Source organism: Anser brachyrhynchus (assembly GCF_964034855.1).
Source record: "Anser brachyrhynchus genome assembly, chromosome: 4".
Classification (NCBI taxonomy): Eukaryota; Metazoa; Chordata; class Aves; order Anseriformes; family Anatidae; genus Anser; species Anser brachyrhynchus.
Genome location: NC_137698.1, coordinates 35,394,281 through 35,410,230, shown reverse-complemented (window position 1 = coordinate 35,410,230; position 15,950 = coordinate 35,394,281). Strand labels below are relative to the sequence as shown.

The following is a 15,950-nucleotide window of genomic DNA, read 5'->3' as shown; positions in this document are numbered from 1 at the left end:
ATGGCGTATAAATAAAAATACAATTCATGAATAAAATATGCCACAGTTTTCCAACAGCAATTATAAAATAGTCTATTTTCTTTGCTATTTTAATTTAGTAAATTATTTATAGGTTTCCATATAGTAAGGAATAATCCCAGTTTATTATGTTTTGACATAACTCTTTTAAATAAATTTGAAATTCATGAGAGCAGAATGTACATAATGATTGACATCAACAGTCAATCAGTCAACACATCGGTCCTTCCAGTAGTGGAGAATGCTACTAGTACAGCTGCTACCTCCAACTTCTGGAGGGTAGCTTTGTTGCTCTTTTCTCTGCTATTAAAAGCCTTAATAGTTAGTGAAGATGAACCCTGTCAGCTCGGTTTTTAGTAGTATTTCACGCGCATCCTCTTACTGAAAACAAGGGGTTTTGTGTGTGTTCTGGAGACAGCACTAGTCCCAAACCATAGTGCTAGTTCACTGAAAACCCATACAACACTTGGAAAAGTGATCTTTTCTCTCAGTGCACAATACTTTGAAAAATTATAAATTCATGTGTGAGGATATGAATTCATATAGCTTGTATTTCCTGTGGTGCTGAAACAAGACTGGGAGACAAGAATGTTTATAACTACGATCTCACCATAATGCTACATTTTGAGGGACATATTATCAACACACATTCACTTCTGTTACAAAATCGTTTTGGTTATGAAGTTATTTTAGAAGTGGAATTGGTTCTTTACAATGGAAGCTTGGCGCAACAGAGATAGAATGTGTCCTCATTTCTGTTAAAAAACAGTGGTGGAAAAGGTATTTCGTAGAGACACAACATAACAATAGTACCCCACAGACAAGAACAGTTCCTCTTTCTGATCAAAAAATAATAATAATAAGTTCTGAGACATGAAGTAGATTCCGAACAAGAAACTTCAATGTTGGGCATCACAGAAACTAACGTGTTCCAGTGCTTAAATGCCCCAATTCCCCTAGCTGCAGTTTCAGCATGTTTGTGATATCTACATCAAAAATAATGGAATACAATTTTTATCTTTGCTTATACATTTATCATGTTTCCTTTAAGACTTCTCTAAACACAATTATTTTATTATTTCCTGGCAGAATTTGTATTTTAAACTTCTGATCATGCTAGCTGCTTCCCAGTGTAACTGAGACACCTTTTTTTTTTTTCCCCTCATGCACAATAGACTTACTACAGTTAAGTAGAACAGAACGATTGTTTCCCCTCTCCCATGAAAGACGTTCCTATTTACATATCCTAGGAAAGTGCTGGCATTTTTCAAAGTTGCTTGAGCACTACTTGCTCAGTTATTTTGACCTGAATTAGTAGAAAACCTGTTTTCCCTTTATACTGTAAAAATATATAAAGCTTCAGATTTCTGCTTAAAAAAGCTATCTACTTCTGATATATTTTGTACAAAAACTTTCTGAAAGTATGCAAAAGAATCTACTTGCAGAAATGCATTTCTTTAACATTTTTTCAGGAATTATATTTACTTACAAATTTACAGCATGCCTTTATGTAACAGCTACCACTGGAGAGGGGTGCCCAAGTTAATAACCTTATTACATTTCTTGCATAGAATCAGACTCGCATACCAGTCCCCTGGGGCACCACATGAAATCTGACAGCAGGGCTGAAAATATTTATGAGGTTCTCTAGTCCAACATTCTTCTAATGTAATATTAATTAAAACCAACCCACAGTGACTGACCAGTGAGTATTCTTGTGACAGCAGTATGTGTAAAGTGAGGCTCCTTTCCTTCTGGAGGATAAAGCTAAGCATTAGTTCGGCTGCTTCTCCTTTACCAGCCTTCAAAAAACGTAAAGGAACATATGTTGGAGTTTGCTAGAGGGGGAGGTCAGGCCAGCAAAGACATAACACAATTGTGTTAAATTTTGCTTTCTAAGAAATCTGATTATAAAGAAACGTGATTTGTTCTTGTAAAGAAGTCTACTTTGGAACCTGAGGCAAGCACACAAAATATGAGTAAACTGAAAAAAGACCGGATAAGCCGAAAACATGATTTCAAGTCTGTTAAGTGTTGAAATTCTCCCCAAGGATTTTTTAGGTCAGTTAGTGCTGAAGAAACCCCAAAGTACCACAAACGATACAAGAACCAAGAACATCACTAAGGGACCATCTCTCGGCTTGATATTCTTAGGGAAGTTAAAAACAAAACAACAAAACAAAACAACAGTGCTTTGCTTTCAATGTACCAGTTACTGGAGAAATTTAAAAAACCCGAAATGTTTTGTAAACAACGTGCTTATTCATTAGTGATATAAAATGTTTCCCGTCATTGTAGATATATTATTTACAGATAAGTTATTGTAGTTATTTCTAGTATTTCAGCATTTGTGTTGTCTGCTTTTCTGGAAATGCTGGAAATATTTGCTTTTATGTCTGTAACATGCTTAAGAAAAGTATTTATATTTAGATACTTTTCATCATTCACTATGACTGAGTTTGGTAGCTTCTGATTGACATACTTCTTGTACCATCAAGAATTTGTTACGTACTAAGACCAAAGGTTTTGCAGAATAGGCACCTGAGCACTAACTTGGTAATACAATATAGAATTGTAGTATTTCAGCTCAAAACAATATGGGAAGAATTATTTAGTGCCAGTATCAGTGAACAAAATTCTGTTCACAAGTCTGCCATAACCTTGAGCAAATTCTACTGAATTTTTATTTTATCTGTAATGCAGAGATGATCTTTCAGTTTTGTTAAACTGTTTTCTATCCTTAAACATTAAAACCAAATTTGCAGCTAATTCATTGACCAGTAGAAAAATTGAGAAATGGCAATTGAAATATCAGGCTTTTTACTTAATGTGGTCATGGCTAACTAATTCAGATCATTCTTCTAAACTCTACACAATGGAAGGAAATAGAAGTAGTAAGCTAAAGGAAACGGATGATAACCAGGCAGAAACGAAAGGATCACAGAACTCTGCCCTCACTTGTAGGGGAGCCTACCACTTACTGAGGGTATCACTGCTACCTTAGCTTGCTTTGCCTCCTAAGACATAGGATGGGGAAGGAAAATTTAATAGCCCATTACCACAGTCTCCATTTCTGGCTAAACCAACATAGTTTGGCTGTTGGTTTTGGGGCTGAATTCAGCCACATCTTCATCTCCTTGGAGGAGATGAGGAACTGTTGCTTCGGCAGCTTAGAACTGAAATGACAAAGAACTGAACGCTTCTGTCTGAGCTGAGCTGCCGCCTCAGCCAGGTGTCCTCACGAACCATTAGGTGCCACAGCTGTGGAGCATGGCAAGGGCAAAAAGAGGTCTTGGAAACAGGCCTCTGGCCCCACGCTACTGGTTATGTCGGTTCTGCGAGAAGCAGTCTGAGAAGTTTGAAGGGTTTTGCCATTTACTGAATAGGAATTTTCCTTTCAGGTTGCATCCATCCAATGGAAATACATTTTCAGTCATTTCCACAATACAGAGTATTGTGAATATTAAGAAAACTACATAGCTTCACTATTTCAATAAACGTCTGGGGCATTGGTAAATTAAGAGTGGAAAGGCTGGGCAAACAATTGCTGCAGACATTAAAAATGAATAAATAAATAAATCAGAGATTTACACAGAGAGACCCCACGTTACTGTTACTTAGTACCTCATCCTCCACGTGGCTCCTTGCAGCACACACTCCTTAGTCACACCTCAAACGTTTAAGAGTCTGCTTTTGTCTCCTGAGGACTTAAGAGCTGCCTTTCCCTTGGACATTGGGCTGAGCACCACCCGCGGTCCTCACGCAGCTCAGCGCCCCGTGCCCTGTCAGTGACCGCTGCGGAGCTAAGGGGCGTTTCGGCAGCCCTCAAGAGGCGCTCAGTAAGTCTGACGAACAAACGCCCAGCAAACGCTTAGAAGCTTAGTATGTATTTTGTGTCACTCGGGTGTGCTCCGGTGGCGTCGTGTCAGGACGGGAATAGTGCGATTAACTGACGGGAATAACGGCAGTAACGGAAATAACGGTCCCCGCCGCGCGCGCCCGAGTGCACCTGCCAGCAGCGCGCGCCACCTCCCCAGGCGCGCCTCGGCACTGCGGGAGAGCCCATTGCTGCCGGCTGGGGGGGGGGGGGGGTAGGTGGAAGCAACCATTCTGCGGGGCAGGGCACCCGCGACGGGCGTGGCGAGCAGCCAATGGGCGCCGGGCTGGGCGAGGAGGGGGCGAAGCCGGAAGCGGGGCGGGGCGGAAGTGTGGCGGGGGGCGGTGAGTGGCGGCGGGCCGGGCCGGGCCGGGCAGTGTCGCGCCCTGTCGCGCCCTGTCGCGCCCTGTCGCGGTGCCGCTCTGTCACCTCTGGGCGCGGCAGATGAGGGCTGGCGGCCATGCCGTGCACCTGCGGCAACTGGCGGCGCTGGATCCGGCCGCTGGTGGTGCTGCTGTACATCGTGGGGCTGCTGGTGGTGGTGCCGCTCTGCGTCTGGGAGCTGCAGAAGCTGGAGGTGAGCGGCCGTTGGGGGGGGGCGGCGGGGCCTCGGCCCCTCGTCCCCTCGGCCCCTCGTCCCCTCGGCCCCACACGGCAGCCGCCTCGCTGCCTGCCCGGGGGCCGGCGGGGTGCGGGAGAGGCTCCCCTCCGCCGCTGGTGCCGCTCAGGGCAGCGCTGAAGTGTTAATTCCTAAAACGTGTTGAAGGGAGCCGGTGTTTTCGTTCAGATTTCCCATCCTTGGCTTTTAAGTGAGGTGCTCAGATCAACAGGTAGCCGGGGGGGACGTTGGGAATCAGGTACCGCAAAAGGAGGTGCAGAAAAACTATCGCAACGTATACCGGATATCCGTCTTAAAACTCAACATTAGCAATATAAAAAATACATTTTTCTTATTATACTACCAACACTTTTAAAAAAAAACAAACACATTTTTCATGCTATACTACTAGTACTTAAAACGATTAACGCCAAAACTTTGACATCCCGCTCTTTCTCTTCGAGGTTGGCATCCACACCAAGGCATGGTTTATCGCCGGGATATTTCTCCTCATGACCATACCCATCTCTCTCTGGGGAATACTGCAGCACCTCGTCCATTACACTCAGCCTGAGCTGCAGAAACCGATAATAAGGTAGCGTTTCGCCTTTTACCTCTGCTGCAAATGTCGAATTTGATTCGGATTAAAAGTACGTCTAGTAATTGAATGTTCTTTTGTTATTGTGACAGGATTCTGTGGATGGTGCCGATTTACAGTTTAGACAGTGTAAGTGTCCTCTTACTGGTAACAGCCCCGTAAAACTGTTTGCTGTGGGGGTGAGGGAAAACGGTGTCACAGCAGAGAATGCTGCATGGAGAGCCATGGTCCTAGAAACTTCTTTTCACTCCTGTTTACAGAGTACATCAGAAGCGTAGTTCTAACGATATTACGAGCTTGTCGTGGATCTTGTGGGATTACTTTTGCAACCCCATCTTAACCCTCTCAGTTGTTGAATACCCCTTATGACCGATGTAGAAATGGGGATAAGTGCTTGCTTTTGGTCCTTCCACCTTCAGTAAGAGCTGAACTGGAAACCTCTTGACCAGATATGCTCAGTGCTTTGAGATACGTTTAGTGCTTACATTCTTCCTTATTGCATCAGGGGATGAAGGACAAGATCCCAGAAAAAAAACACTTCTCAGTACTTTTATATGACGGGTTCTGCCATACCAGATATTGTTCGTCTAAGTGTGCCACCTGTGGCTCCATGCATAGAGATGGCTTGAGCTACAGCTAAGCAGCGCGCTAAATCCGTAGATTGTACAGGATGTGTGTTTACATGTTGTCATCACCTCCTGGCATTGCAAGTACTTACATTTCTCCCATAGAAGATAGGTTTTCAGGAACTTTTTTTTTTTTCAAAGAGTGGGATTTAGTGACGGGGGAAAAGGAGGGTAGAGGAGGCAACACTATCTGTTTCACGTGGGGAATATCAACTACCTCAGATTGACATTTCAATTTCAAGCACGGAAATTTTCTTTGGAAGTAAAATGCCAGCTAATTACGTGAGCTCTAGCCAGGGCCCAAGGGCATTTCTGGCAGGTATTTAAATCTTTCCCCAAACTCTGGGATCCTATGGGTGTTGCTGCAAGTATGGTGTTCTCCTAGAGCATAGAATCTGAGCTGAACATAAAATTCTCAGGTTCAGTTTGTGATGCAGCATCACGTGCTCCACAAAGATGTTGTAGTAGCTGCCATCTCTAGTATTTCCTAACTGCAATGAGGAAGCCAAGCATCTTCCTGAAGTTCGAATAAGAAGGTCTGAGAAGGCACAACATTCATACCACTACAACCTAGGGAAGCACAGTAAACTCAAAATACCTGCCCCTGTTTGGGAGACAAAACACAAACCAATAAAATGAAGTAAACCACTTGCACAGGCTGCACTTAACAGTTCAAGAACAGAGTAATACTCAAATAAAAATAAAAAATGGAAAGCTCTGGCAGCTGATCCATAATTACAGTTTTGCCAGACAAAAACAAAAAGCAATTTTCTGTCTGAAATGCTTAGGTTGGAGCGATGACTACCACTTGAAAGCTAATCAGCTGCTGTCTTCATATATTTTGCAAACATGCTGGAGCAAACATTTATGCATTACATAGGAAATGAACTTCATACTTCAGGAGACTGTTTCTTGTCCCCTCCTGATAGGAGTAGGTCATGCATGGGGAACCATCTCCACAGTTACTTTTAAATTGAAGACTGCATTGTGTTGGGAGAGATACAGAGAGCCTCTCGTGCAGTGCTTTAAGCCTGCTTTCATTTGAAGCAGCAGAGATGCAATCTGAAGTTCCACTTGTATTTTTACTGTATGCTGCTTTCTAGCTGTAGCATCACGCTCTTACTAGACAAAAACTTCAAGTTTATTTTATTGACTGCCTCCTGCCTAGTGAAGCGTGTCTGGCTGAACTAGGCAGCCAGTGTTGTCATTGGAATCGCTTTTGCCTTACTTGCACGTAACTTTTGTGTACCTCTCTTCTTGCAGTGGATAGCTTTGAAATACCCCAACATTGCAATATATGTGGATACATGTCGAGAATGCTATGAAGCTTATGTCATCTATAATTTTATGGTTTTTCTTTCAAATTACCTAACCAACCGGTATCCAAACCTTGTATTAATAATAGAAGCAAAAGATCAGCAGAGACATCTGCCTCCCCTGTGTTGTTGTCCGTCGTGGGCTATGGGAGAGTGAGTATATGATGGCACCTTACAATTTTAAGCTGTGTTATCAGATACAAATGTTTTAATATTTAGTAATATGACTGTTGTTGTTGCTTGGCACTGGTCTGTTTGTGGTTTGCACGCATTTTGTTTATCAGTGATGAACTCCTACTGAAAGCAACTGTGAACATGTTTTGATCTAGCTGTAAAACATCCTAGAAATTACATGTAGTTACTAACATACATTGTTCAGCACCTGATGCTGGAGAATGATTTGATATTTTTGAAAAATATTGGGAAAAGGTCTCTTGGAATTTGCTTTTTTTGCTGTCATAGAATGTTTGCCACAAACCTCACGTTGACTCGGTGATGCCATATAGCATATTGTTTCCACACCTGAGGGAGGAAAGAAAATCCATATGCCCATGAGCTGCTTGTTTCTGCATGTTTACTCTGATGAGCAGCATAATAAGTTTTCCTTCTCTCTCAAGAGATTTTCATGAAGTTGCTTTAATGTTAAAGACAAACTATGAATGTGATTCCGAAACATCCTTGAAGTGAAAATTTCATTCTCTTTGTTCAGCCCAGACAGAATCTTTCCATAGCTGGAAGTGTATCACCGAGTATTTTCTTGTATGGATCTATAAAGGTCTATTCCATTGTGCTTATACACACTGTAAACTGTAGCCTGAAGTCCTGGAAGTAAGCTAAGTTGAAATTACTGTGAAATAGTGAAACCCCTGAGAACAGGACATTTCCATAAGTGAATTGTCTTTAAATTCTTGTACAATGAATTTTTTGTTTCTCTTGCAGAGTTTTATTATTTAGATGTAAACTGGGTGTTTTGCAGTACACTGTTGTCAGACCATTTACCACCATTATTGCTTTGTAAGTACGCTCATAAATAATTAACCTTGGCCTTCAGAACGTAATTTTGAGTTACACTGGAAAGAATTTTCGTGCCCTTTGTATTGAATCAATGCAGCTTGAAAGCAGACTAGTTGTGTTACGTTCTAAATGGGTCCCAGCAATTTGCATCAGCCTTTGGTTTCTTTATGGCTTCTATTGCAAATGACTATTTGCAGAATTGAAATAATAAATAGTTAATGCCTGCTGCTGAAAGAAGTGGGGGAGGATGTAAAGTACTGTTTATGTGGGAAAGATGTTTTAGAGCACCAATCTCTTAGAGTCTTCTTTTCCTCCTACTTCTTCTCTGGTTTTAACAACTGGGTGTTTTTAATGCCAAGTTTCACAAAACTTTTAAAATTTTACTAAACTTTGCATGTGATAAGCCTGACTTTATGCCTTTGTACATACAATTTATTGTTGTAAAGGAATAGCAGGCAGTTCTGCATGTTGATGTTTAAAGCTTACTTTCACAAACTTTGTATTGATGATCAGTGCTGTTAATTCTGTGGGACTGTGAAAAAGTTGTTATTCACAAAGAATATCCATGTAAATAAATATCCCCTTCAGCAATGGGATATGTTAGCCCTGCATTTTCATTCTCCTTTTTTGGGCTAAAAATAAAAAAAAATGACTTACCTATATATATTATGACATTCAAACATTGTTTCTTCTGGGAAAAATACAATATAAACTTAATATACTGTTGGAAAGTGATTCTTTTGCAGACCCCTATTGCTCGTATTTTAGTATCAAAACAGATTTTGGATTCTAATAGTTAATTGATGTGATGAAGGTTTAGCATTTCAAGAAAGTGTTAGTGTACTATGTTGTGATTAATTCTAAAAATTCTTTCAGAATTTGTGAGCTAGTGGACGTGTACGACGAAGGAAACTTCAGCTTCAACAATGCTTGGACTTACTTGGTTATACTTAACAACATGTCACAGCTAGTGAGTATCAGAAGTATATCTTTTGCTCTTTTAAGTCATGTTAGTATTATGTAATTCTTCTTATGTGAACTGTTGAGAGTAATTGCATGAATGTCTGGTAATTCTTATAGGTAGAATATTTCATTCTAATTCTTGTTCTTCTTATCTTTTAAATACTCTGTACAGAACGCTAGGACAACGATCTAAAATTTTATTTTAGACTTTATTAAACTTTAGACTTTAGTCTTTAGACATTATTTTGACTTATAAGCTCAATAAATCACTAGTGTCCCACCTCTCTACCCCAAACTACTTGATGAAGTTGTCAGACCCCAGGCATGCTACAGCTGCAAACTTTTCCCCTCTGCAGATGACAAGACTCCACTCACCTTGCTAGCTTCCTCCCAGCACACATACAGAGAATCCCTGCGGCTTTGTTAAAAATACTGTTGCAAAGCTAGTGGTAACAGCCTTGACAGAAAAAACAGAAGCCATGCACACAGTACAGAGATGCTAGCCTAACACCTGGTCTTTGAAGGAAAAAGACTGCCTAATTGTAAGGTTTTCTTGTCTCTCTAGCCAGTATTTGGATTTTAAGGAAAAGGGATACTCAGGAGTCCATGGCAATTTAGCTTTTAATTTGAAATTACCCCTAAGAGACTTGGAGCATGTGCGTTTTAGAGAGGGGAAGTTGTTCCAGTGTGAAAGCCCCTGACTGCAGTAGCCAGAAGGCTCTTGGCTCAGCTGCCACGTGATGGGGAAAGGGTAAGATGTCAGCCTGTAGGCCTGGAAATTTCATCTTGGAGGTCAGAAAGGGCATTTGGTGGCTGGCTAGGAAAGTGGAGGAATCATTTGCTGCTTCACCTAGAGCACGTTACACGTGAACTGCTGCAGCACCTCTGGCAACAGCAGCAGATACCATAACAGCATGACATCCCATCTGATCAGGGTGTCCTCTGGCTGCCACAGCTGTGTTTGTTGGGTGACTGTTACAGAATGAGCTGTAACTGCTTTCCGCTGTGACAGCAGTCCCAGCAGCAGCACATGCTTCTTTGTGTCCAGGGTGACACGATTGCTTAAAAAAAATTGCAGTAATAGGCTAGAAGAATGTCCATGAAAAGGGGAGATCAATTACTTTTGTTTGGCTATACATTAGTTTGGTTGCTTGCAGTTCAGATTGCTCAGTTTCGCAATGAAGGTTGTATTCCTTGCCTCTTTTCTCATAGAAAGAACCTTTCAGGCATCCTTAACAGAAGCCTGAGAGAACACCCACTTTTTATGCCATTTTCTGTAGAGCTGCACTTGGCATTGAAAAGATCTTATGGGAGCTTCCTATGCCTTGTTTTAGTTTGTAGACAGATGACCTCAGTCTTTGTCTGACAATATGATACGTTTCAGAAACACAATTTCAGGCAAAAAAAATAATTCTGCTTTAACACAATAAGGACAGAGATTCAATAAGTCCAGAATTTCCTTTCTAAAATAGCTTCTTAAGTTTGCATCACACTGTGGTATTTTTGGAACTGGAGAGATGATGTGAAACATCTCAAAATAAACAAGGATTTCAAAGATTTTAAAGCTTTTCTTCGTTTCTTTTCCCTGTTAGTTTGCTATGTACTGTCTGGTGCTGTTTTATAAAGTACTACGTGAAGAACTGAACCCCATCCAACCTGTTGGCAAGTTCCTTTGTGTGAAGATGGTAGTTTTTGTGTCTTTCTGGTAAGTGGATTATTTACTCATTACTTCTTTCACTCAGAGTGGGGTCATAGAAGAACAGAAAATGCTGGATTGGCATCACTGAGGTTAGAGGCTCCAAAATGTCTAGCCACAATCTTGGTGAAGTGCTGCAAGGGGAAAAGGGTATCAGTATTTTGGACACAGCAGTCTCATTCACTTGAGATGAGTTCAGACTTGGTGGTTTTTTAAGGTGACTCTCAAGAACGTAATTTATTTTAGAATCCTCACTTGCAGTTATTTCAAAATGATTTTTTTTAACTTTTCAGTTATTTTCTGTATTTTTTTAAGCATTGCTCACACTTTGCTACTAATGAGTGAATGCATTTGACTAGTTGACCGTTACTCTGTGGGCTGCTTTAACATCCTGATAGAGAAGCAACTTGTTCTAATAAAGACCTGGAACAACAAACTCTTCTTTGGCTGTCTTCTCTGTTGGTCTTTAGGACCATGGTTGAATTAAGATTTTCTTCAAGCCTACTTCATTTTGTTTTTCTCCTTTTAAATTCTAAATATACAAACAGCAAGTTTGTTTATAAGATTCTTGCTACATACGTACATGTGTATACGTACAAACACGCATTGTTTACCAGATTTGGTTGGTGGTTTGCAGGCACCACTGTTACAACGATAATAACAATTAGTAATCTTTACAGGCAAGCTGTGCTTATTGCACTGCTGGTGAAAGTTGGCGTTATTTCTGAGAAACGCACCTGGGAATGGCAAAGTGTGGAAGCTGTGGCTACAGGCCTACAGGTAGGAGCAGACTATTACTTCATAGGAGAAATTGCTTTATGTAGGATGACGTAGCTGATTTCAAGCAAATACTGTCATATCTTAGTGAATTATTTAAAAGTTGGACCAAATTTCAGCTGGTCACCCCAAGTGAGGTTTCTACTCACTACTTCTATATCCATGTGTTGGGCGGGAGGAATGCGGCCCAATTAAATACTTCTGTTGGATGTCCTTGTGACTGTTCTTGAAAAGAGTACATTATAAAGCTGGTTCTTTTTGACTCTCCACTTCTCAGCAAGTCGGTCTGTCCAGCAAGGACTTGTTCCAGTATGTACGTAGTACACGTGGCGCTCTGTTATCTGCCAAGAATCTCTAGTGAAAAAGCAGCTGATGTCAGCATCCCAGTGCCATTGCTATCCGTCTTTAAATGGTAGAAGAAACCTGGGAGCTATTTTTCTCTAGTTATGAATGATAAGTATTAATTAATACCTCTCCTTGTTGCAGGATTTTATCATTTGTGTTGAGATGTTCCTGGCTGCTATTGCACATCACTACAGTTTCTCCTATAAACCTTATGTTCAAGAAGCTGAAGAAGGGTCATGCTTCGACTCTTTCCTTGCGATGTGGGATATTTCTGATATAAGGGCAGATATATCAGAACAGGTTCGAAATGTCGGTGAGTAACAGACAGATTTGTATGATCTGTTAGCAGTGTATGCATTTTTCCAGCTTCATTTTGTACTATTAGCCATCTCTATAGTACATTGAAAACATCCCATACAAAATTCATGGCAGCTGCATCCCTACAGGATTTCATAGGATATCTGGCACTTAGCTCTTCCCACTAATCCTGAGTTGAGTGTCTAGTTTTTAATTTTTCTTTTAAATATACGTATCTCAGTGTGAGTTTCAGATGTTTTAGGTAGAATGGAGGGGGAGGTCTTCCTCTCCCGCCCCTCCCCCCCCCCCAAATGGAAAGACATCCTTTTATTGACTGAAGATAACAATGCCCATGTAAAACTCTTCTAAAACAAAGACTAATCTTCTAATTTAACATGGCTATTTTAAAGTTTGTGTGTTTGAAGACCTTGGTGTATCGCTGTAAGTGTTAAAATGTGTTTTCATTTGGCATAATTCTAGGAAGGACGGTTCTGGGCCAGCCAAGAAAAATATTTTTTGCTGAGGATCATGAACAAAACGAGCATACAAGTTTACTGTCTTCATCTACTCAAGACCCTATTTCTGATGCTTCTTCAATGCCATCTTCACCCATGGGTCATTACCAGGGGTTTGGACACACTGTGACACCTCTCACAACACCAACGATGGTCCCTGCAGTTGATGGTATTTATAACACTCCTGCTATTCAAGACACTAAGGAGTCACCTGAACTAGAGCGCAACTTATTAGAGAAAGCTTCGGATAGAAGTTAGACTCGCCTTTTCTTTGAATGCGTCAACGATTCTGCTCTGTACTTGCCACACACCTTCTGTTAACATACGCTATTAGCGATGGAAGTCGAGTAGCTTGGAATGGCCACTGCACGGACAGGAAGAGGATATGGCTGTAACTGACATCTTAATTCTGAGTCTATAATGGATGTATCTGACTACCCTGTGAATATAAAACATGCATACTGTAAAAATTTCTGAAGAAACCTAAGAATCAACTCTTTAAACTGTTAAATGTTTATATATCTGTTACACGGTATGGCAAAACTACACTGACTTCTATTAATAGGAAAGAAACTTGAAAAATACTATGCTCTTCTAAACATGAACTGTAAATACTACTACTGGGGGAAATGTTAATTTCAAGAATGTAATTTAAGGAGGTCAGTATCAAAGACTCCTTATATTGGTTTTGGTTGTCCTATTAATGATAGGACAAGGCTGAACGGTGCGTGGATGACATGGTAACTTCTGTGCACATGCCATCTTTTTCCCTTTCCTGCATAGCTAAATAAAATTCCTTCATGAAGGTAATTACAGAGCATCTGTAAAGAATCTATAAAGAAAAAAACAACGCAACATTCCCTATAGGTCTTACCACAAACTTCCATGCCCAGAACATACAGTTGGCATATCTCTTGTTCTTCTAGCTTGTAATTTGTTGGTCTTTTACATTCAGAATAGACAGCCAGGAAGATAGGTTTTGAATTAATAACTCACACTTGACTGTTTTTTTCCTATCCTTCTAAAATGGTAACTACCATAAAATATTTAGGTGGGAAGGGGAAAATAAAGAATGTCAAAAACAAAATTGAAAACAAAACTTACTTCTTTATTTTTGGCTGCAATAAATTCTTTAACACTTAAATTTTTTAAGCTGTTAAAACTTAACATCTTAACATGTCTGTAGTAATTTGTATTCATAAATTTGTGTCTGTGATTACTGTACTATGCTTCTAGTATAGCCTGTTCAAATGTAATAATTGATTTCTGTGTACCCCCTCAGAAGAGACCTTTGGTAAGGTAAAGTTAAGTAGCTAGTTAAATCTGGAGTTACTGGATCATTAAATTTCAGACCAAGGAAAAAACCACTTTTATCAAAACATTTTAACCTTTTACAAACTGAGATGATCAGTTTTTTTATCCCATTACCAGGTTTTTATTACTATTGCATGTTTGCAATCTGACAAACCTAGAGCATTGACATAAAGTGACATCTGAAGATTCTGTTTCAGCATTGTTAGCATTTACTGGATAAATGCTTAACTGCTGGCTGTCACAGTGAACTCATCTTAAGTGCTTATTTTGCAGTACTAGTGTGATGTAAATATCGCGCCTTACTCACTAGGCTGCGCATTTTATAGTTGACTGTACTTGCTGTATCTGAAGCTAGTGGGAAAGTGCAAATCATACTTTTCAATTGCCAAGTCATTGCCTTTGTTGTAAATAAGCAATTAAAGATTTTATTTAAACTGTTCATTTTCTTTCAATTTGATTTACTGCTAGTATTTCTGAGTGTGAATGACAAATGAAGACAACCCTCCTTTTTGCGGAGGGAGGGGATTGTGTGTATAACTAGTACATGTGCTTGTAGTTTCAGTATTTTAAGGTTTATATTGAAAAGAGAATCCCTGCTTAGAGCTTATCAGAACTACTTATTTGTGTGTGATTCTAGGCACCTTTATTGTCACAGATGTGTTCTAAAGAATAATTAAAAAAACAACTTGTAAAAGCTTGCAAGGCCTGGGGGCTTCTTTGCTCACTATGGCTACTACTAAAACTACTCTTAATTTCTTGCATGTGCACAGGATTTCTACCAATGCTCATTTTTACCCATGTGAAGGATGAGAACTGCTGGGAGTGCCTCGCAGAATCACTTAGGTTGGAAAAGACCTCTAAGATCATCCAGTGTAACCATTAAGTAACAATTATGCTCTAGCTTTTCAAAAACCAAACTATTTTTTTTTTAAATAGTTAAGGTTATTTCTGTTAGGTATAAATAACCAGGTATGGTAATGGGGTGGGGATGTGGAGAGCAAAGTAACTAGTTGAGTGTCTTAGTGACTTTTTCCACAGCAGTTCACTTGCTGTGAAAATTAAGATTGCTTAGCTTTCCAGAATTATGTTAAACTCAGCTATTCCATGTTAGGTGCACAGTATTCCTGCATTTTAGCTGGAAGGAAAGTTAGTTTCTCAATGCAATAGCTTTCAGGGTCATACCTTCCAGTTAACAATTGCTGTTGAATTTAAAAAATAAAATCTGTGACACCTGTCTTGTCTTCTGAAAACTATTACTACAAGAGGTTACGTTGTAACATGCTATCACATTCATGAACCAGTTCATTCCGAAGTAGTCCCTGTTTTCATTAACAGTATTTGTCCCTCCCTTGTTTCATACCTCATCTGTTCTCAGCTCTTAAGGCAAGAGCAATTTTTTAAGACTTATTTCAAACACTACTTAAAAACATAGCAACATTATTTTAGCCCTGTACTTTCTGTAACTGATTAAGGGTAGAATATATCCTTAATTTTCTTCAATTTTACTTTCTAATTGGTGAAAATTTAATAAATATGCCCAGCAACTAATATTTAGTGGCTTTGCTTTCAGCATTCTCTATAAAACCATACTCTGCTGCAATTATCCTGCAGCTACTAACTCTGGTCCTCATTTCCAAGGTAATTGTAGCACCATGATGCCTACAACTCAATACAAGCTATTTAACCTTAATTGCTGGGCGCTGCCTTTACTAAAAAGGACCATTGGTAGAAGTGCAAGACAGTAACTAAGACTTTACGGACATTATGGGCATTTTTTTTAATAAAAGATATATAACAAGCCTCTGTCTTCCTCCACTTGTGTTTTGCTTTGGATTGTAACTCTTGGATAAAGAATAGTATTCAGTTAACCTTGTCTTCAAAAAACTTGACTTCACCATCACTTCTGTTTTTAAAATGAGTTGGAGACCTGTCTTCTACCCTTCTAGGAGGAGCTTTGTTACAGCAACACATCAGCTGCAGGCTGGAACAACCACAG

General features: G+C 39.9%; 1 protein-coding gene across 1 annotated transcript; it reads left to right on the top strand.

The window, feature by feature from the left end:
* The first annotated feature begins 4,213 nt into the window (after nt 1-4,213).
* On the top strand, nt 4,214-14,393 carry TMEM184C (transmembrane protein 184C). The gene is made up of 10 exons (XM_080588639.1): nt 4,214-4,472; nt 4,958-5,088; nt 5,184-5,220; nt 6,981-7,186; nt 7,973-8,047; nt 8,924-9,017; nt 10,603-10,715; nt 11,387-11,486; nt 11,970-12,141; nt 12,606-14,393. The coding sequence occupies exons 1-10, from the start codon at nt 4,356-4,358 to the stop codon at nt 12,896-12,898; spliced, it is 1,338 nt and encodes a 445-aa protein (XP_080444765.1). The 5' UTR covers nt 4,214-4,355; the 3' UTR covers nt 12,899-14,393.
* The last annotated feature ends 1,557 nt before the right edge of the window (nt 14,394-15,950 follow it).